Below are 21,503 nucleotides of genomic sequence, written 5' to 3'. Positions count from 1 at the left end.
ATATTCAGCCACAAAAACAATCACAAATTGTGTGCAGGATAGCAAAAGAGCTAACTATAATGTTAAAAATGGAGATAAAAGACAGCTTCATAGCGGGTGGAGATGGGTAAAGGAGGAAGAACTCTGAGGGAGAGGGTTTGGAGATCCATCGTTGCAACAGCGTTGTGCTTGATACTTGGCATCAGGACCTGTTCATCTACAACCGCCCCCTGTCCTGCAAATGACACTTTCTCAGCCTTGTGTACCTAAAAAGGATAAACACAGTTACAAATATTAGACCTTAATATGAAAGACATATTTTTGCTTCAGTTACACTTAACTCAACTAAATGTAAAGGAATTAGCGTTGTTTTCTTTTTTTAATCAACGCATCTCTTTCGCACCTGTCCCCATCTTTGTGACTGCACACAGAATGATGTCACCACATTGTCTGAGTTGTTCCCACCAATCACAAGCAGCCTGTCAGTGGCACCCAGGAAGTAAAGAGTAGGGAGTTCGGCATCTGCTCTGGTAAGGGTGGGAAGCAGTTCAGACCAGCAGTCTAATAGACAGAGAGAATATAGAAGCACCATTCATCATATATCCTGATTTGCTTTTTCAAAAATGGTCTGAACTGTGCGTACAAGCTTTCTAGGCTGTAAAGCATTTTCCTCTTGCCAAACATTGCTGTGCTCTTCGACCTTACCTTGACTCGTGTTGTACTGCAATAGCAGTTTCTCTCCAGTCCTCCGGATAATCCCCAACACATAGAGACAGGGTCCAAGGCTAGTGGCAAGGGGCACGTCATGGGACAAGGACATGGTGAACTGGAAGTCAGTGAGTGGCAGTGAGGAGACAAACCTAGGGCAGAGATTATATTCATTCACTAATACACCAACAGATAAATCAATTAGAAAATGTGTTTTCAGTGTTGTCGCAAAAATCTACACGTGAACTACAGAGGACCCAAACCTCCATGTGTCCTCCCATGGATCATAGCATTCTACAGCTGTATAAAGAGCTGTGCTGGAGTCTGGGGTCACCAGTGAGTCCAAGTACCAGCCTCCCACAGCGTAAATACAGCCTTCACAGGCAGCTGCACTGAAGTGCCTTCTGTGCTGTGGATGCAACAGATTGAGTGAGATTAGAAATGACTGCGGAAGGCCAGGCAAGTTTCATTTTGCTAGAGATAGACTGGTCATCTGCTTGATTCACACGGTAGAAGACTCTCACCTTGAGCAGAGGAGCTGTGGCGACCCACAAATGAGAAAAGGGATTATACCTGAAGGAAGCCATCTTGAACTCCCATCCTCTCTTAACAGGCTGGCGGTAGCCTCCTATTACGTACAGGTAGTTATACAAGACCACAGCAGTGAAGCACCACTTATCAGCACTGAAAGGAAGCTCTGTAACTGGATACCAATCTCCGCTGTCCTCTGACCCTTTTAGGGTGAAGATATGTCGGGCACGCTCTGTTTCTGGGTCATTCCAAGAAGTCAGGTTCTCTTTCCTAAGGCTGCAGAGATGTCTGTCTCCTTGTGTCCTCAGGTGGACAACTTCGTCCTTCTCTGCAACATTCAGACACCTGAGGGGTGAATCAGTTTTAGGGACAAGGAAGTCAACTCTGTCTTTGTAGCAAATCCTGATTACAGTCCAAAGATTTCATCTCATGTAATTACACTGTTAAGCGCTGCATACTTGATGAGATGAGGAAGCTCCAGCAGGTTTCTACTCAGGTAGGTGAACACTGTCATCTTCAGCTCCACACAGCAGATCTCCTGAGCCAGACTCAGATAAGACGAACAGTTATCTGGGCTGAGTTTATCTGCGAGGACTGACAAGCACCTGGAGAGGAAGGCCTCGGCCAGGAGATAGCTGCTGACCTCCAGAGTTTCAAAAGGAAGAAAACCAGAGATGGCAAGTTGGTTTTGGGGGAAATCACAGCACTGGTCGAAATCATGCAATGTCAAATAGTGTGCATACCTGAATGTGCGTGCCCAACTCCTCCAGAGGGACTTTAAATTTATCAAGGAAGGAAAACTCAAGGAGATTGTGGAAGGCGGAGGAGGACACATGTTCCAGGTGGATGAGTCTCTCTGAGGTCTCTCTCATTTTGGACTGGGACAAGGCTCGGAAGTACTCACTGCACTCTGAGAGTCTCCCAAGATCCACCTTAAAAAGGAATTATCAAACCCAACTTTTTGCAGCCGCCAATTAGTTTTTTTAATAACTTGTATAGTTGGGATATTTGTGTTTTGTTTTCTACTTACATGGAATGCACATGTGCTCGTTTGGACTGTTACAGTGATTTCTTCTCCATCTTCAGGGTGATATGTGCGAAGAGCCTCATTGGTTTTCCACTCTGAGTCGGCTTTGCATGACCCTGTATCTGTGATACCTGGGGAGGCTATCTGACTTTTGACTGGTGGACAAGCTCCCCAAAGCCTTGTACGAATATGGCTCAGCCATAAACCTATCCACTCTAATAGTATCATGAAATGTCGCCCAAGAAGATTCATCACACTGACAGAGTGTTGTTTAGATCCAAGTTTAGACATAACAGTTTTAATACCACCTGTGTAATTTGTTAAAACTCCAAAAGGTCTAAAGTTGCAATGCCTCTCACACAACCACCGCTCCAATCACACTTTCAGAATGGCACTGTAAGAGTTAAAAATAAGGGAAGACAAGTCCCCTAAAGAATTTCAAGCAACCAATGCAAATGGAAAGATCGAGGTCAAACAAGCCGTTTAGTCCATGTTCCACTGGCTCGTCTCCATGCTGCAGCTCTCAGTGTCACGCGCTGTCGGACAGCACAAATGTTAAAACAGCGGAGAGCAAAGATTTAAGGCCACATGCCAACAGAAACAGTTCATTAAAGAAAACAGTGCAGTGTAGAGCTACATTAAATCTTAAATTTCAGAATTATCATCGGTTTTGAGACAGATCCAGCAGATTCAAGTGTCCCTTGATCTTCGAGCAGCAGTTTTTTTTCTGGCTGGTCTATTTTTGGCACATGGAGGTGGGACAGTCAATTCTGCTCTTGATGCCACCAGGGGGCTATCAAGTTAGCAGTTATTATTGTAACTTAGACATTGCTCCCCCCTCCCTCCGGAACTCTCTCCCCCAGCAACTCGACATTCTCCTCTCTTTCAAAACTGCACTTTAAACTTTTAATTATTTTTCAATTATCATTTTAGCAGTCAATATTTGCAATTGGAAACCTGTTGACTTAAAACTTGATTTCCAGGTTAGTACCTTTCAGAGATGGCTGAGGCGCATCAGGCAGTGGGCTTCCAGTTCACTGTGCGGCCAGATGGTGTGGACCTTAAACTGAGTCAAGAGGTCATCAAAAAAATGCATTTGTTAAAATATCTTTCTCTGGACGGATACATCTAAGTATATAATAAAAACAGAACACCACAGTTACAGGTTCTAAGAACACGTTTATTAGCTATTAAATCATGTCTGTAGTGCAAAGAAATCTTACTGAGACGTGTTAACAGAAAGAAACTGTACAGGACAGGTAGCTACAGGTAGCTGATGCCACACTGTTCATTTCCTAGGTTCTTTTCATAAGTCAACTATGTGTAAAACAGTCTAAATTAATAAAAGAAGGAAAAACTTTTCCAGAAAATGTCCAAACCACACTTCACATTCAAATAGGCTAAAGGAAAATTCATGATGATATACAATTATAATACAGATCCTAATTAATTTGGGAATTAATTGAAGCAATTCAGGTGGACTTGGTTACATGCATGTGCACAGATGGACATTTGAGTTAACCTCATACAATAGGTAAGAATGACAAATGACAAAAACTCACATACAGACTGAATTAAATATGGGCAGACATTTACAAGACACAGGCAATAGAACCAATGATGTTGATTGTTCTCATGAATTAACAGTATTGTCGACTACGGTTGTACTGTATAAAATAGCCCTTGTGCAATAATTTGCTGAATGTGGGTAAGCTTTTAACTTAACTTTATTGGACCTTGAAAGAAAAAGTATAATGCAGAATGAACATCAGAAGAAATATATGGAGGTAGAATCGCTAAAAACACTAATGCAAAGAGATACACAAAAACCTACCATGTGGAATATGATTGGTTTAGTGCACCAAAATGAATAGTCAGAAAGATTTACAGTTGGAAGTTTAAAGACATGAATTCTCTGGCAACTAGCATTACAATAGACAATCAGATTGACTGAATTGTAATAACATAGTTGAAAAAATAGACATTACATTCTGATTAACATGGTGGAGATCCGGAGAAGAGCTTTTTTTGCTTGGAGTAGGCATCAAAACGACAAATGGCATAGTCCTGCAAAAACAATATGGTTTACCATGAGGAAATGTTTACGAAGATTATCTGGTGTATTAAAATAAATGTATTATGTAGGTGATGATAGCATGTAAAAGAAAAATAAATCTCCTTACCATGTACCCAAACTCAATCTTTGATATCTTTGCTTGAATGATGGACCACAGCCCCCAGAGGAAATGTGACGCTAACGCGTACCTACAAATCAAAACCAAAATAATGGAGACATAACAAAATCAGGGTTCTGGTGATTCCATTATACATTTGAATCCCACATACCGCTGCTGTATATCATAGGAACACTATGTGTTACCTGTTTGCTTCAGTTATCATTTCCTCTTCGATCTGTGTCTGGTCCATGATCATTTCAGAGTGTCTTCTCTGCTCTGCCAAATAACCTCTGATAAAATGAAGCTGAAATAAAAAGCACAATTATTTGTGACACATTGTATAAATATAGTAAGTTATCATGTGTTAATGTATTACATCCTCATTTGTTTAAGCCCTTTCTGTTGCCCTACAAAACAGTGAATATTGCGAAATAACCCAAAGATTTGTTTTAGTTTTGTTCCATTCCATCTAATGTTTTTGTTTTATTAGAGTTTGGTTATCTTTAGAAGGAAGTGACATTAGTTTTAGCCATTGGGAAAAAAATAGCTCCAGTAATTACATTTTCAAAACAATTACTTAGTGAAATTATGATTTAAATAATGGCTATAGCCCTCTCTTAAACTCAAAATTGCATTACCAGATTTCATCGTTAGATGTCACTGTGTGGCCGGAGCACTTGACACATCTGTCCCTGAGGAGATTGATAATATAAATGCTTATATATTGTCATAATGTTATGCTTTTATCAGGTTACTCAAGTTCAGAATAACACAAAGAAGGTGCCATTTGTGTCTGGGAATGTCTGTCCTTTGCCAGATGTTTATTTTTCTCTCCGATTGTGGACAGATTTTGTCACCCTGATGGCATTGTAACCGTGTAAGATGCTGTCACGAAACGTCTCTACACGTGTGTGGTTGAGATCATAATGAAGGCAGAGTTTGAAAATGGGTAGGGTCCTAGCAATGGCACCAGAAGTAGGGGCATTGAAGTGGGGAAGGGGCCGTTGGACCCCACCCCCCCGTTTAGACACTTGGTCTGATTTGGTGTTGTGGCTGGCGTGATCCCATTGCAAAATGGTCTCTGGTTTGAGGTTTGTATTTAAGCTTTGACACCATTTAAGCTTTCACATAACAGTGCAGTTTGGCAATTCAATTCTAAGCTTGATAATAATAGTAGATTATGTAAGCCTAAATGGGTCTTTAGATCAAGAGCAAGGGCTGGGCTAAAGAGAGGTGGACAGTCTTTTTTAGCTGTCAGGGGATTGGACTGACCTGCTGCTCTCTGGTGGGATAGTTCTCTGGTCTGGCTTTGTAGAAGGGCCACTGGTTATAGGTGTAGTCGTACATCCACTCACAAAAATGGTTCCCAAAGTCAAAACCCCTATACAAAAGAAAAATGTAGCAGTATTTATATTAATACACAGTCAAGGGCACAAACAATTGGAGCCCAAACCACTAGTTTCTTAACAAAGGATATCAATGTGATTGATGTACAACTCATTTGATATGCTAAAAAAAGAAATGTTTACACTTTACCTGTAATTGTAACTGCTGTACTCAAAGTCGATCAGCATGAACTTATCTGTTGAGTTGTGGTCCTCGTCTTCCAGCATCAGAATGTTACCTGCAGCGGCAAAAAAAAAGTGGTGGGAAAACCACCGTCATCCACAATCTCTTACTTGAGCTACCATGAGGTTTAGTCCAACGGATAGATTAGCACGTATATATATATATATATATATATATATATATATATATATATATATATATATATACATATATATATATATATATATATATATATATAAATAAATAAATAAAATACATACATACACATATAAGAGCAATGACAGGACAGGATATGTTTTTACCTTCCTGGACGTCATTGTGGCAGAACACCACTGGCGACGGAGTCGCTGCCAGCAACTCACTGTTGTGGACACAAGAGCCAAATGAACAGAGTAGGTACATAAAATAGGATAGGACAGAAAGATATTGTCAGTGTTGCATTCACAGGTAGTGTAACTTGCGCATTGTTATTATTACTGGTTTACCAAAATAAAAGACATTCTTTAAAATACTAAAGATGTCAGAGAGTCTCGAACATCTCCACTTTCATATCTGTGTAGTAACTACGACCTGGACCATATTAACTACACAGAGGCAATAACACACAAGCATGTCACGTTATCTAAAACTGGGGTGAGGCAAACATCTAAATTCTTGTGTCAGCAAAAGATGTAATGAAATCCGATATGTCTTCAGATGACTGCTGCAATTAGCCAGGGGATTTCTTTGCAGTGTCTATTGCATGTAATGCTTGCCTCAGTGGGAGACTGTTTCATATCTACAAGATAACAAATGTGCTCTTAAATAACACTGACAATAAACACTGGGCTTATTTTCTGTTGGCTCCCGAGGTCAGACTGCCTGGAGGACTGAAGTCGTGGAGGCACTGGGACAAAGGTCAGCCATGAGACAAACTAAAAATGCAGCTTCTCTTCTCCCCTAAATTATTTTTTTGCGTGCAACAAATCTCAAACTATAAGCCTTATTCATGTAGCAAATATATTTCCAAATAAATAAACATAATGTTCAAGTCCCCTAGGTACGTTTAATGCCGTAAACTGGCTTTTAGTTTGAATACAGACCCAGAGGGGCGACTGTGGGTCAGTGGTTAGCAGGTCCGTCTGTCAATCAAGTCGATGTGTCCTTGAGCAAGACACTTAACCCTGAATTGTTCCCTGTAGCTGTGTCTACAGTGTATGAATGTAACATGATTGTAAGTCGCTTTGGATAAAAGCGTCAGCTAAATGTAATGTAATACGGCACATCTCTTGAACACGTTGGATAAATACAAACGAATGTAGCTGAGCATATGCTAGATAACAGGGTACTCAATTTGCGGTCTCACATTGGTTTTCAGAATCGGGTTCTCACGGTTACTTTGTAGCCTAATCGGCAGAAAGAAATGTCTAAAACACTTTTAACATGTAACCGTTCAATTTCCCTTCGGCCTTCTGGAACATGAGGATAAATCAAATATTTATTTGTGTGTTTTTGGTGGCCATCCAACATCAGGAGTTGAGCAGGTTAAATTGCCACCCTGTCTAAAGTCTAGATGGAAATGTGTGTGAATACACTAAATACATACAGTTTGAACAGCATTAACAGTGTGTAACTTACAGTAGGTAATATGACCACATATCTAGTTTACACTTGCCTTGAGCAATAGTCATTGCATCATCGTTCTGATACTTGCCTTCAATGTAGTTTTAAAACTGACTACAGTCATTCCTTAACTGTACCTACCACAACGTTAGGGCTTTATGTATACCATATGTATAAAGTCCTTCCATGTAATATACACTATTTGTGAACTGTGCCCCAACTCACCGGAGGCTCTCCAGCTCAGCAGGTAGGTCCAACTTCATCAGCTTGTTGTACTTCTTTACATGTGCTTCACGCACTAAATTGAGCGACATCACTTGATCCAAGTATCTGGTAGGAAAAAAAACCCCACAAACTTTATATTTAAATCATTAAAAAAGAGGCAGTTCTAGTTAAAGAAAGAAGGTGATTTCAGGTTGTCTTTACTTTTTGATGGTCCCAAAGAGCCACTTAGGCTCTTTGTTAAAGGGCATGCTCATTTCATGGAAATGTGCCAATTTGGTGGCAATCTCAGCTGATATGGCTGGGTTTGACAGTTGATCCGTGCGCATGCGAGTATTCTGTAAAAACAGAGAAATAAAGATGATACAAATGCTTCCTCGACATTAGGAACTAGATCAAGTAAATACACTAGGCCCTTTAAATCTACACATATGTGATGGCGTTACATAGGCAACTAAAGAGTTTGTGAACGTATTTTTAAAGCACAAAATGCATTCAATAGATTCTGTACATTCTAGTTCAACCCTCAATGTTGAATGTCGTAAACAATAAAAAAAATAGAACAATTTGTATCTTGTGAAAATCAAGGATATGTGTCACTATGTCTCCACACACAAAACAGTTAGGCGTGCATTAATACCGGAAGGTACTGTTCTAAGCGTCCTTCAGGGAAGATGCCGTAAAGTTTTGGTCCGAGAGTTCGTTCCGCCAGGATTGCAAACATCACGCTTTCCAACACCAGTGAGTCCACTCCCTACGTCACAGAAAGACAGTCAGACACGGTGTGATGCGCTTTTTGGTTTAGTTTCTACTTTCATGTGAAGGAAAATGACACTGCTACAATAGATGATAATGATGGTATACAATGTTCTCCCCATAATAATTAACATAACAGCCACACATATTTATGGTCAAGTAACTTATTGAGGACCCCCAACTAGACAGACCAACCTGTAAGATGGCACCATAGACTCTGAGGAGCACCTGGTGAGGTTCCTCTCCCACAGAGGGTATATGGTCAGGCAAACTACATAGGTACAGCAGATTACTCAGTCCACCACTGCGAAAGAAAAACACCACTGTTATCACATCAGAGACAAGTGAATTTCACCCCACAGAATGTACTCGTAAATATGAGTTACACAACACCAGTCGACCTTTCTTAGAATGCTTTTATGTTGTGTTTATGGCTTATTATATTAGCCATACATATTTATTGTTTTTATTATATTGGTATTATTTTATTCTATGCCTATGTTTGTTATGCAATATCAATAAGTATCCTTTCACCGAGTCAAATTCCTTATATGTGCAACGGACTTGGCCAATAAATGATTCTGATTCTAATTATATACACGACTGCAAATGTGTTGGCTACACATACACATACTTTATTTTCTACTGCATTCATATCAGTGTTCTTACTGTAGATATACATTCTTAGCATATTCATATCTACCCTGTACGGATGAGGTAAAGAAGTAAGCCTGCAGCTGCCATTATTTACCTGACGATGCTGATTTGAAAATCACCCTCTTCGATGGTCTTCCAGGACCCTGACAGAAAGTCTCGGCACCAAGTAAAGGCCCTGCCTCTGGTGTCCCGGTCGACCTCCTCGGTTCTCCCATCTTTGAAAGCCTCTGCTTCCGAGTCGTCATCAAAGTTCGCCGTAAAAAGGGGACTCGGGGTCCTCAAGTTTCTCTCGTGAACGAGGAGCGCGCTTCCCACTCGTGTCTTCGCCGCCAGAGGACCCCCATGTTCTGTTGTGGCAGTCTGGATGTTGTCGCAAAGACCCGGCCCTTGCTCCTCTGCTCTGCCCCCGTTGCCCCCGCTGCCCCCGCTGCTGCTGCCACTGCGACTCGACTGCATCGTGAGTTCCCGTAAAGGAAGTACACGAGGACCAGTGTAAAATGTTGTTCTGAACCGGCATAAGGGACCCGCTGACAACCGCAGATCCCTGTTTATTCTAATCAGCCGGAAGAGCGAAACATAGCTGGCAGATCTGAGCCTCATGAAGGAGGTTACACCAGGCGACTGTTTCGAGTCGCACGCGCAGGAACAAGTTGCACTCACTGAGACAAACGAGCGTATTCAATGTCCAATCACAATTTGATTTCGCGTTCTTCTGTTAAGCTCATTGGTCGTTGCGAGGTGGTGACGTTCTACGTCAGCTTCCCGTCCGCTGAAGGTTTCTGGGAAATGAAGTGTTTTCGGCCTACATACAGCTTTATGGTTTCATGGAAAATGTAATTAATAATTTATTTGTTGGTACAACAACCACGGGTGTGTGATTAATATTATAGATTACATCATAGGTTATGACATAAGAGATGTGGTCTTATGGTGAAGGCGAGATCATTGCAAGTTCTGAAAGTTTTCAGGTTTTGAGTTGGATTACAATATACAAATTGTGTCCTCTCGTTTTAAAAACAAATTAAGAATATTTTTTCTTTCATGTTTTCCCTTGTAATAAACACCCCTTTTGGGGAACCTGAGCCTCAGACTGGGGACCATTTTTGAACCACCTGTTATGTCAATTTGTCTTTATATTTATATTGATTTATGCTACAGTGAATTATTGCCTTCAAATGTGTTATTCGTTTATATTTAAATGTACCATTGTATTAGTTAATACATACAAACTACTGTTTGTTTTGTTCTTTGTGATGGATTGTTAAGCACATTTATTTTTCACTGTATTATAGGCCTAACTGCTTTCTGGTATATAGCATGAGTTAAATGTGCAAAGGCATTAAAGAACACTTGCATTGGACTTTGAAAACACACAGGATGTATGCAAGTTCTATTATAATCAATCACACATTTTTTAATGTTGTATTAGCTTAATGCAAGATGTAAATAGGTTAGGTTAATTCAGCTTCTTTATATAATTAGTGGTTTCAGTTTATTCTGAAATGTTGATTGACAACACTCCATGGCGAAAAAAGCTTTTTGACAGCCACAAAATTGTCTCTTTATTTTGGTTCCCTCACATTACTGTCAGAACACAAAGTAGCATCTGATCTCATCTTCTGGATGTCAAGACATTCATGCTGAAGCATATTCATATGTATTTTTTACAATAATTGTATTAGCTTTTAGGCTACCTCTGTGAAGTCACAAGTAAATGTGTGTGTGAATGACATTTTATAAAACAAGAACACATAATTCAGCAATTTAGAGATTTATTTTAAACTCAATTACTTTTTTAGTAAGCATCTGGAACAGACAGATAAAGTTATGTCTGCATGCTACTCTTGCTTTAGTTGATGATGATAAGCTCGTGACTGCTAACCAATTTGGTCTCATCTCTGGAACCTCCCAGGCTTGAAGCAGCAACATCTCTCCCTGTGTACAATAAATAGCAATGGTCAGTTACTGTCAGACTTGAGGTTAAGACACAAGATAATGAACATAATTTACCCTTTTGATGAGAATTTTTTTTCTCAGATTTCTATACCACAAACCATGCTGTTCTTTGATAACAATTTAAAAGCACAATCTATTTAGCTCCCTGGATTCATTTTAATCAAAACTAGGACAACAGACTTCATACTAACACTGTATTACTGGTGTACATATCATCAAAGTATATACCATACAACTTACTCTTTCTGGAGCAGCTGGCTTCACAAGAATTGGAAAGAGTGGGTTGGCACACAGCTGTGTCGCAGTGGATATACACCTAGTAAAAAACAAATGTATCGTTTGAAAATAATTAGATACAGTGATATAAAAACATTATGAAAACTAAACTAAGCCAAAAATCTTTCTTCGATAGCTGGATCCTTTACCTTTTCGTGGAGAGGAACCATAACCTGTTCATCCGCAGTACCTCCCTTGCCTTTATCTTGTTGACCAACCTGGCCTTGAACTTGTTGACCTCCCTTGCCTGGATTGCTAAGTTCAGGAGCTACAAATGTGAACATCTTGAAAACAAAACGTTTGTAGTGGGTTGGGTACGAGACCTCTGATGAGGCTACAGGGAGCCGGGCAGTACGATAACGGTCATCACTGTATGGGCAGCTGTGGCAAGAAGAGAGAGTGTGGAATAAGGACTGAGTTTAACATAATTCTTTTTGTAATAAATCACTATTCCAAGTCAGTTACTCTTACCCATCAATCAGCAAGTCCCACTGAGGAAGACTATAAGGGTAGGGGTTAGAAGTTGCCCAACATCTTCCAAGAGTCAAGACAAGGTTGGGATCAGTCCTCTCCAGAATTCGGACTTCAACGTACACAGGATCCCTGAGCACCTTTGTGACGGGGTAGTCGGCATCCACGTAAAAGGAGGTGTAGGCGACGTCATCTGCTTAGGCAGAAAGATTGGGTGTTGACACAGTCACGGCAAAATTAAATAAACTGCAAAAAATATCTCCTTCACACTAACCTTCCAAACAACCCTTGCTAACACACTGTCCGTTGCCAAGCCTCAGCTCCACACGCAGAGGTCCAGGAGCTGCTATTGAGGGTGGTGGAGGGACAACGCCAACCTCAACGACCAAAGCCTCAACTGTGGTGCCGATATATCTACACTGTACAAGCAGCCTATGACAAGAAATAAGGTATATGTAAGTCAGTCAAAAAACAAGTGGAGTTTGACTTATAAAATATCACAATGAACTAACCCTAACCCATTGTAGTGACTCCAAGGTCAGTTTACTGTATCTTCTGGATAGCACTGAATTGTCTGAAAACGTAAAGCCTTAGCTAAGCAGTAGAAGTATGTATATTTTATGTTATGACCACTTAGTGTTAAAGAAAAAAAAAACATACTCAAAGTGGCTGTCCCTGGTGATTATTCCGTAGGGTCCCAAAGCGACTTCAAATAAGGAGGACATCCTGTTCTCATAGATAAGAACCCCGGCCTCCTCCTACAGTTAATCAACAGTGTTTCAATTTTTAGTATAACTACCCGACAAAAATGAATGCCAATCAAATTAAACAGTCAAATGAGTTGCAACATTTACCATCAATACTGTGCCGCAGGCAGTGACGGGGAACTGGTAGATGGCAAAAGCTGAAGTGACGCCAACAGCCTCGCACTTTGGATCCTCTGCAAGGAAATTAACTGACGGCAAGTCGATATTTGGTAGCGTGGCGTCTCTAGCCACCACCACAATCATTTGGGCATCCTTGGTGCACTGAAGAGTCACTGTGAACAACACATTTGAAAGCAAAGATGAGTGCTCTTGCTATACTCCTCGTAGATATCTATTTAATTCTGAAAGGAATACAAAATTACTTACCAGCTTTGCCATAATGGCACATGGCTCCATCAAAGCAGCAGTCTATGGCAGAACACTCTGCAGCATCAATGCCACGAGCTCCACACTGTATCTTGAAGCGATCAGCAACTTCACATTTGTGAAATGGTTCTGTATACGTGGGCTTCTGCTGATTATACTGCGTAGTCTGCTGGGGCTTCTGCTGATTATACTGCGTAGCCTGCTGGGTCTTCGGCGGAATATACGGCGCAGTCTGCTGGGGCCTCAGCGGAGACTGGATCTTCTGCTTAGGCAGCTGGGGATACTGAGCATCAGCCAGACAGCCAAGCAAGGCAACTGCCAGAAGACAACCACAAATCAACTTCATTGCCATAGCTTCACAGCACACTGATTCACCTAGAACACCAGATGCTGTAGAAACTGTGACGTGAATTCACTGACTTTTATAAGGTATTGGTCATGTTGACTTGTTAACGACCCGCACCCTATTTGACGCCCTCAACTGCCAATCAAATGCTCCAGTTACTGTTTGGTCTGTGGTGATGCACTGAAGAGAGAGGTAATGCCAAAAAAAAGAGAACAGAGAACAAATTACAGGAATTTCAGGGATATTGCATCAGGAGATTATAACAGTACACATAATAGTAAACTTCTTATTTAATAAAGATGAATATTTATTGATTAGTATGTAATCCATGTTTACGACAAAGAGCTCACAGATTGTTATTTATCCTGAACGAAAGAAATTTCAACTTGTTTATGCAATTTCCAAACAAGAACCTTCACAGGGTTTGTATGACCTACAATGTGCAGGTCAGGCTGTATTTGTGCAGCAGGACAGAACAAATACCTCTTCTTTTCACTTTTGTACAAAATCTAGACCTTGACAAACAACCTAGAGTAGCATCCCAATTCGTTAAGTTTAAAGAATAAGTAAAGTGGTTAGAGTAGCAGACAGTGTCTGGGTATATGGCAAGTCTTTCCATGTTGAATCACTTGTAACTCACACTATATAAAGTAGTCTCACAATACAACAAGCACCATAGAGAAGTTTACGTAGTATTAGGAAGACCATTATTGAAAGTGACATACTTGGTCTTTCTTGCTATCTTTCAGAGGAATATTTGGACATAATCCGGATGTGTAATGTAAGACATTGTATTAACACATTTACCACATTCACTTGTTTTAAGTTGAAATGTGACTATGGTAACTACAGTAACACGAAACATGAATTATTGTCTCTTCATCTTACAACAGGGTGATGATTGGGACTGTTTAATAAGACTTGTCATAAGACTTTTGGTCAAAAATGGTATATAAAATAATAATAATATCCTAATTTCTATGTCCGTTAAATGGAGAAACCCTCAACATCATCAAAATCAGTTGTGTGACTTTCTACATCATAATAGTTTATTTGAGGAGTTTCAGTCAGGATTTGGAAAACACCACAGCACAGAGACAGCACTGGTGAAAATTACAAATGACCTCTTAATTGCGTTAGATAAAGGACTCATCTCTGTACTGGTTTTGTTAGATCTTAGTGCAGCGTTCAACACCATTAATCATGACATCCTATTACAGAGATTGGATCAGTCGATTGGCATTTCAGGTACCGCACCAAGCTGGTTTAAATCCTATTTATCAGATCAATCTCAATTTGTATTTGTAAATGATGAAGCCTCAATGACCACCAGCGTTAATCACGGAGTTCCACAAGGTTCTGTGCTTGGACTAATTTTATTTACGTTATATATGCTTCCTTTGGGCAACATTATCAGGAAACATTCCATAAACTTTCATTGTTATGCAGATGATACACAATTATATCTATCGATCAAACCAGAAGAGACCAACCAGCTCGCTAAAATTCAAGCATGTCTTAAAGACATAAAAACATGGATGACCTGCAACTTCCTGATGTTAAACTCAGACAAAACTGAAGTTATTTTACTCAACCCTGAACACCTCAGAGATCAATTATCTGGTGATGTGGTTTCTGTAGATGGTATTATCCTGGCATCCAACACCACTGAATTATCTTTGACCGGGACTTGTCCTTTAACTCCCACGTGAAGCAAATCTCAAGAACTGCATTTTTTCATCTACGTAACATTTCAAAAATCAGGCACATCTTGTCTCAAAAAGATGCAGAAAAGCTGGTTCACGCATTTGTTACTTCCAGACTAGATTACTGCAACTCCTTATCATCAGGCTGCTCTAATGAGTCTCTTAAATCCCTTCAGTTGATCCAGAATGCTGCAGCTCGTGTACTCACAAAAACTAAGAAAAGAGATCACATGACTCCTGTATTAGCTGCTCTGCACTGACTCCCTGTAAAATCAAGAATCACATTTAAAATTATTCTCCTCACCTACAAAGCCTTGATTGGTGATGCACCATCATATCTTAAGGAGCTTGTAGTACCATATTGCCCCACTAGAGAGCTGTGCTCACTAAATGTGGGGTTACTCGTGGTTCCTAGAGTCCTAAAAAGTAGGATGGGAGCAAGAGCCTTCAGTTATCAAGCTCCTCTTTTATGGAACCAGCTTCCACTTTCAGTCCGGGAGGCAGACACAGTCACCTCATTCAAGAATAGACTTAAGACTTTCCTCTTTAATAGTGCTTATAGTTAGGGCTGAATCAGGTTTGCCCTGGTCGAGCCCCTTGATATGCTGCTATAGGCTTATAGGCTGCTGGGGGATGTTTCAGGATACACTGAGCACCTATCTCATCTTCTCTTTCTACTTATGGATGAATTTACATCTCTCCATTGGACCTTACTAACTCTTTGTGACTTCACGTCTCATAGGGTCCATTGGACCTGGCGGTGTCTGATGCCTGGTGAGCCGGCCTCCTGCCTTGGCCAGGCTGATGAGCCATGGCCATGGACCCTGCTGATGCGCCCTGCCCCGCCCTCCCACCTCTCTACCTCCTTCTGTTTTATGGACTGTGGAGGTCCATCCATACATTGTCATATTAATTTAAATGTGTTTATGTAACTCTGTAATGCTGTTCATCTGTACACGTGACATCTATTGCTTCTGTCCATCCGGGGAGAGGGATCCTTCTCTGATGCTTTCCTCAAGGTTTCTTCCCTTTTTTGCCTCTGAAAGGTTATTTTTGCTGAGTTTTTCCTGATCCCATGTGAGGTCCTGGGACAGGGATGTCGTATGTGTACAGATTGTAAAGCCCTCTGAGGCAAATTTGTAATTTGTGATATTGGGCTATACAAAATAAACTGAATTGAATTGAAAATTTAATCATAATGAGAGAAAGGCAGGGTAAACTGCTGATTCGACACAAAGGACTTCTGTGTGATGTATTTCGTTTGTAAGTCTCAAATGTGACTGTGGTATAGTGGAGGAAACACTTTTCCTAAATGAGCTCAGAGATTGTCAAGTTAATTAGGGCAATCTACTGCTTACTGCATAATATTAGGTACTCCTTTGAGTTCCTGAACATTAAACTTGAAATAGAAAGTTTTATACACGTAGTTAAGTTACTTGAAACTGTGAGAAATGAAGAAATGTGCATTTGTTCGACTAGGTAAGGAACATTTTCTTGCATTGATAATGTAAAATTGTTCTTTGTTTTAACTCACAGTATTAGGTGATATCATGTTCAATCAACTTTGACAACTTAAAAAACAACTAGAACTAGAACGTTGTAGTTAAATGAACTTCATGAACTTTAATGTCTGCGTTGAAACAAAGGTAATCTTCAATTTGAATTGACTTGCATTTCCAAGGTCTTATTTCCAAGTTTAACTGACTTGAAATGTTTTACAGTGTAATAACTCAAATGTACATTGTCTAATCTGCCCCAAATTGTTCATGCTTCACATGAGTCCAGGCCTGAACATCTACATTCAAAAATGTACTCCGAGGTAAAGGTGCGAGGGCCCGTTCATCGCCGCTTGCAACTTTAATGACTTGTTAAAACAGCTTTTTTTATAATTGAAATAAAGACACTGAGCTATAACTGGATATTAAAAATATATTAATTTTATTATAATGTATTTAATGTAATTATTTATTAGTGGTCAATTGGGATTTTTGGGGTTTGGGATTTATTGATATAAATTGAGATAATAGTTATAAATAATAATTGGATGCTCTGCATCATTTTAGTAATGCCACATCATTTATCAGTCAGGCCACTGACAGAGAAAGTGAAGGTTCTCTGCGTACTGTTTTAAATCCTTTCAGTCAGTGCTCCGGACAGGGCCACCGTGACATACAAACAAACATTGCTGTCCATGGTCCTGACATAACAGTTAGGCGATATTGTCAAATCATGTAACAACCAATCATTTTATTGTTTTGGCTTTTTTTGCTATGCATACATAACGTTTAAACTGGCAAAAATACCAAAATACTCGTGGTGCCGGGCCTGATGTGTTTCAAATTTGATATTCAGCCTGATCAATACACGTGCGTCCCTTGTGTTTACATTGGCCCGCTCACAGAAATCAAATAACCTCCCACAAGTCCGCCGCCAGTCTGGTTGGAGCCATATTGATTTCTCAAAATGTACTTTGGCAAAATAAAATAGTTTGACATGTCATGCTGAGGGCAAGTAGACCTAAACCAGGGTCAGCGTGACCTTTCTGTGACCGCTACTTTCTGAGTGCATGTCAAACAACTATTTATCTTTTCTCACAATTGAACAAATTAAAACAACTTAATGAATACAATTAAATAAATACAAAATTACCCTCATTTTCATTTAATTTGGTTTAAATATTATTTCTACACACTGCTTGTTCATTCTTGGCACAGTGGCATTGTATCCATTAAAATAATGAATAATCTAAACCCAGCTAAGGATGCCTCATCAGTGGTATCGCTTACAGTCAACAGCTGCAATCATTTCATTGGTGGAGGTTTACTCTCATCAGGTCTGATAGCGAATGACCAACAGAGAGGGCGGAGATTTAATGGAAGTAAACATGCTCACTTGAATATAAAAGCAGGTGCACACTTCTTCCTTTCCCTACAGCACCTAGTGAACTTGTGCAGTTGTTGTTGTGAAGCCATGGTGATGAAGTGTACTGCTGTGTGCCTTTTGGCACTAGCCTTAATTGGTAGCTTCTGTGATGCTCAACGGCAAGGTGGTTTCAATCCCACAAAACCATACCAGAAGCCAGTGAAACAACCCGTCAAACAGTCGCCTTATGAACCTCAACAGATAAAGCAGACATTTGAGAAACCTCTCACCTGGTCTTACCCTGAAGATCCAACGCCTGAAGTAGCAATTGATGTGCCTTTCGTACCGGTATATCCTGTTGCTGCTGCATCTGTTGCTGCCGAGTGCAGAGAGAGTACTGTTCATGTGGAGGTCAAGAAGGACATGTTTGGAATTGGCCAGATAATCAATAATCCTGACCTTACTCTGGGAAACTGTGGTGCTGTCGCAGAGGACACTGCTGCTCAAGTGTTGATTTTTGAGGCAGAACTGCAGAATTGTCTCAGCTCATTAGCGGTAAGCATAATGAAGATGCCAGTGACTGAAAAATAGATTGTAAGGAATATTAATTAAAACTATCGTACAATATGTTCATGTATGGTGCTATTTGTTTGTTCTAATATTGATTTAGATGACAGAAGATTCCCTCATCTACACCTTCACTATGAACTATGTTCCCCAAGCTCTGGGCGGGTCTCCTGTGGTGAGGACCAACCAAGCTGCTGTAATTGTGGAATGCCACTACCCCAGGTATGTAAACTATGAGTTAGATATGTGGTAATAAACAGACACAAAAATACATAAATAAATAACATAGTCACTTAAAATCTTAAACTAATATCTTATCAATTGGCCAAATACATGGATTACTAAATCTGATTAACTCATTTCATTAGCAGATGCACAATAATGTGAGGATTACTTCAGTCTGCATTCTAAAGAAATATATTTCATCCATTAGGAAGCACAATGTGAGCAGCCTTGCTCTTGATCCCCAGTGGATCCCATTCTCTGCGGTTAAGATGGCAGAGGAATTCCTATACTTCACCCTGAAACTCATGACTGGTGAGTAAGAGAACAATGTATCTGTGTTCATTTTGTGGAACTGTGTATTTTAAATATATACATGTCAACATTGCTAACAATTTAATTATATCATTGCACAGACAACTGGCAATATGAGAGGCCAAGCTACCAATATTTCCTGGGAGACACCATCAATTTTGAGGCTGTCGTCAAGCAGTACTTCCACGTGCCCCTCCGTATATATGTAGACAGCTGTGTAGCTACTCTAGCACCTGACGTCTCCTCCAACCCCAGATATGCCTTCATTGATAACTATGGGTAAGGCACTTTAATGATTTAATTTAAGTTGTTCTGTACAGTGAGAACTGATTATCACCAATGCATTTCTTTCCCATCTCTAGTGATAATGTATATGTTTTCTCCACTTGCAGGTGTTTGCTCGATGCTAGGCTCACAGGCTCCGACTCTAAGTTCATGCTTCGCTCTGCAGACAACAAGCTTCAGTTCCAGTTGGAGGCCTTCAGGTTCCAGAATGTTGACACTGGACTGGTGAGCATGTAATCTTTTCTGTTATACATCAAATTCACAAAAAAATGCATCTAATAATGATCTAAACCCTTTATTTATCCAACAGCTCTACATCACTTGCCACTTGAAAGCAAGAGCTGCTTCCTCTATCATCGATTCTGAACATAGAGCTTGTTCTTGGAACAACGGGTGAGTCTACATGTGTGCATTATAAAGTTTAATTGGAGGATTGATATGGTATTTACTGCTTGCATCTCTCTTTCTTAGGTGGCACGAGGCCAGCAAAATTGATTCAGTTTGTGGCAGCTGTGAAACTATCGGATTGCCGCCACCTGCCTCTCAAAAGGGTAAATGGATTGGCGGCGCCTCTCCAGCCCAGCAAGGAAGGAAGATTCGTGATGTGTCCCAAAGTGAAGGTATGTTAATAACAATTCATTGTCTAAAGCATTTGAAATTGAAGTCAACATATTTTTACATCATTGTTGATGTTATGATACCACCATCATGATAAGTGAGACAATCACAGTGGTGCATAATGTGACACATGTGTCTTTTGTCCTACTTTCTAGTATTCGAATGGGAAGGTGATGTCACCCTGGGTCCCATCCCCATTGCAGAGAAGATGATTGCTTAACTCAATTCTCTGCCATGGCTTTGGCCATTAAAATAAACAGACTTATTGGTTCATAACTGTCTGTATGTTATCCATTTGCTTCTTGTTAATAGTTTAGTTTAAACAAGGAAAGTAACCACATTTATTATATTAAATGTAATTAACATTTGACATATCAAAAACATAATAAAATTTTAATAACCAAAAGATGATTGAAGTGCAACTTACTTTACACTTTCCTGTCTAATGCTACTGATTACATATGGACCACATATGGACTGTAAATCCTTCCATTTAATGGAGTGGGTAGGAGGCTTGTGGCATTCATTAGAACCATCACAGAAAAGGCAAACCTTTTGCTATTTTTTCATAAATTGGATGCTGCCCCCCATCAGTACATAACTAGAAGAATGTACTTTGATTCCTTATTAGTAAACATCATAAAGTTAACAGACATTTGAATAAATAAGAAAAACATTTAGTAAATGCGAACATTTAAAGTGAAAATGACTTTACCCAGCATTTCATTCATTTATTTACTTGTTCTGTTCAATGCTCGTCAGCTTTTCAGACAGTGAGTTAATATTTACCTCCCCCAAGTGGCAAAGATGGTAATCTGCAGTTTAGCAATATACAGTACTCTTCAGTACCACACGGTACAACACAGTGCAACAAGGTACAACAGGTACAACATAGACAACAGGTACACCACTGTACAACATGTACAACCCAGTACAACAAGGTACAACAGGGTATAACAGGGTCCAACACGGTCCAACAGGATACAACACTGTACAGTACAACACGGTACAACATGACGCGTCAATACGTCTAAGGTGTGCTTCCCTGATTGATTGTTCACTGTGATCCAGTGGTAAATAAAAGGAAGCGAAAACTGCAAACATAAGCCTCTGATCGTCTTAAAGCAATGCCAATCTCAATGCAAAATATCCTAATTATTTTTTCTTTGAAAGAGACCATAAGCTATATTCTGTATGGCGTATTGTGATGAATGGTAAATTGAATGCCAGGGCACATGTTTTTAGACTTTACATAATGGAAATGTATTCGACGGTGGTAGCATATACGTTGCAGTATAAACACTGGACATTGGTCTTTATTGTTTTTAAACTAAAACACACAGCCATTTTATATGCAGCACTCAATTTGTTTTGTATCTTATCTTGTGGGATTTTCGTTTAGCATTTTATTTTCTGGCCTATGTGTAATCGTTTGCGTCTCAAGAATTGACCAGTTCTTTTTCATTCAAACCTTTGCCACTGTCGCTATATGTTTCAACCTGTCTGCGGGCCTCGGTG

The 21,503-nt window shown here is 39.9% G+C and overlaps 4 protein-coding genes across 4 annotated transcripts; 1 reads left to right on the top strand and 3 right to left on the bottom strand.

Annotated features, from left to right (window-relative positions):
- Positions 1–62: 62 nt before the first annotated feature.
- Positions 63–2,497, bottom strand: LOC117732033 (kelch-like protein 6). Its single transcript, XM_034534640.1, has 8 exons — positions 2,249–2,497; positions 1,962–2,150; positions 1,677–1,861; positions 1,212–1,563; positions 951–1,096; positions 685–839; positions 383–540; positions 63–245 (listed from the first exon to the last, which is right to left on the bottom strand). The coding sequence occupies exons 1-8, from the start codon at positions 2,495–2,497 to the stop codon at positions 63–65; spliced, it is 1,617 nt and encodes a 538-aa protein (XP_034390531.1).
- Positions 2,498–3,407: 910 nt separating this feature from the next.
- chkb (choline kinase beta) lies at positions 3,408–9,892 on the bottom strand. The gene is made up of 11 exons (XM_034535833.1): positions 9,323–9,892; positions 8,767–8,875; positions 8,456–8,569; positions 8,020–8,153; positions 7,819–7,923; positions 6,294–6,352; positions 5,959–6,046; positions 5,695–5,803; positions 4,626–4,726; positions 4,429–4,510; positions 3,408–4,312 (listed from the first exon to the last, which is right to left on the bottom strand). Exons 1-11 carry the CDS (start codon positions 9,826–9,828, stop codon positions 4,241–4,243), a joined length of 1,479 nt encoding a protein of 492 aa, XP_034391724.1. The 5' UTR covers positions 9,829–9,892; the 3' UTR covers positions 3,408–4,240.
- Positions 9,893–11,077: 1,185 nt separating this feature from the next.
- On the bottom strand, positions 11,078–13,416 carry LOC117732254 (zona pellucida sperm-binding protein 4-like). Its single transcript, XM_034535075.1, has 8 exons — positions 13,065–13,416; positions 12,786–12,970; positions 12,592–12,689; positions 12,206–12,363; positions 11,932–12,124; positions 11,610–11,841; positions 11,425–11,500; positions 11,078–11,163 (listed from the first exon to the last, which is right to left on the bottom strand). Exons 1-8 carry the CDS (start codon positions 13,414–13,416, stop codon positions 11,078–11,080), a joined length of 1,380 nt encoding a protein of 459 aa, XP_034390966.1.
- Positions 13,417–18,086: 4,670 nt separating this feature from the next.
- Positions 18,087–20,205, top strand: LOC117732306 (zona pellucida sperm-binding protein 3-like). Its single transcript, XM_034535187.1, has 8 exons — positions 18,087–18,533; positions 18,649–18,767; positions 18,979–19,082; positions 19,184–19,361; positions 19,475–19,592; positions 19,678–19,760; positions 19,839–19,987; positions 20,141–20,205. Exons 1-8 carry the CDS (start codon positions 18,087–18,089, stop codon positions 20,203–20,205), a joined length of 1,263 nt encoding a protein of 420 aa, XP_034391078.1.
- The last annotated feature ends 1,298 nt before the right edge of the window (positions 20,206–21,503 follow it).

This window comes from Cyclopterus lumpus, chromosome 6, assembly GCF_009769545.1.
Source record: "Cyclopterus lumpus isolate fCycLum1 chromosome 6, fCycLum1.pri, whole genome shotgun sequence".
In the NCBI taxonomy this organism is placed as follows: Eukaryota; Metazoa; Chordata; class Actinopteri; order Perciformes; family Cyclopteridae; genus Cyclopterus; species Cyclopterus lumpus.
Note: the sequence above shows the minus strand (reverse complement) of the source record. Positions and strands in the feature narration are given on the sequence as shown.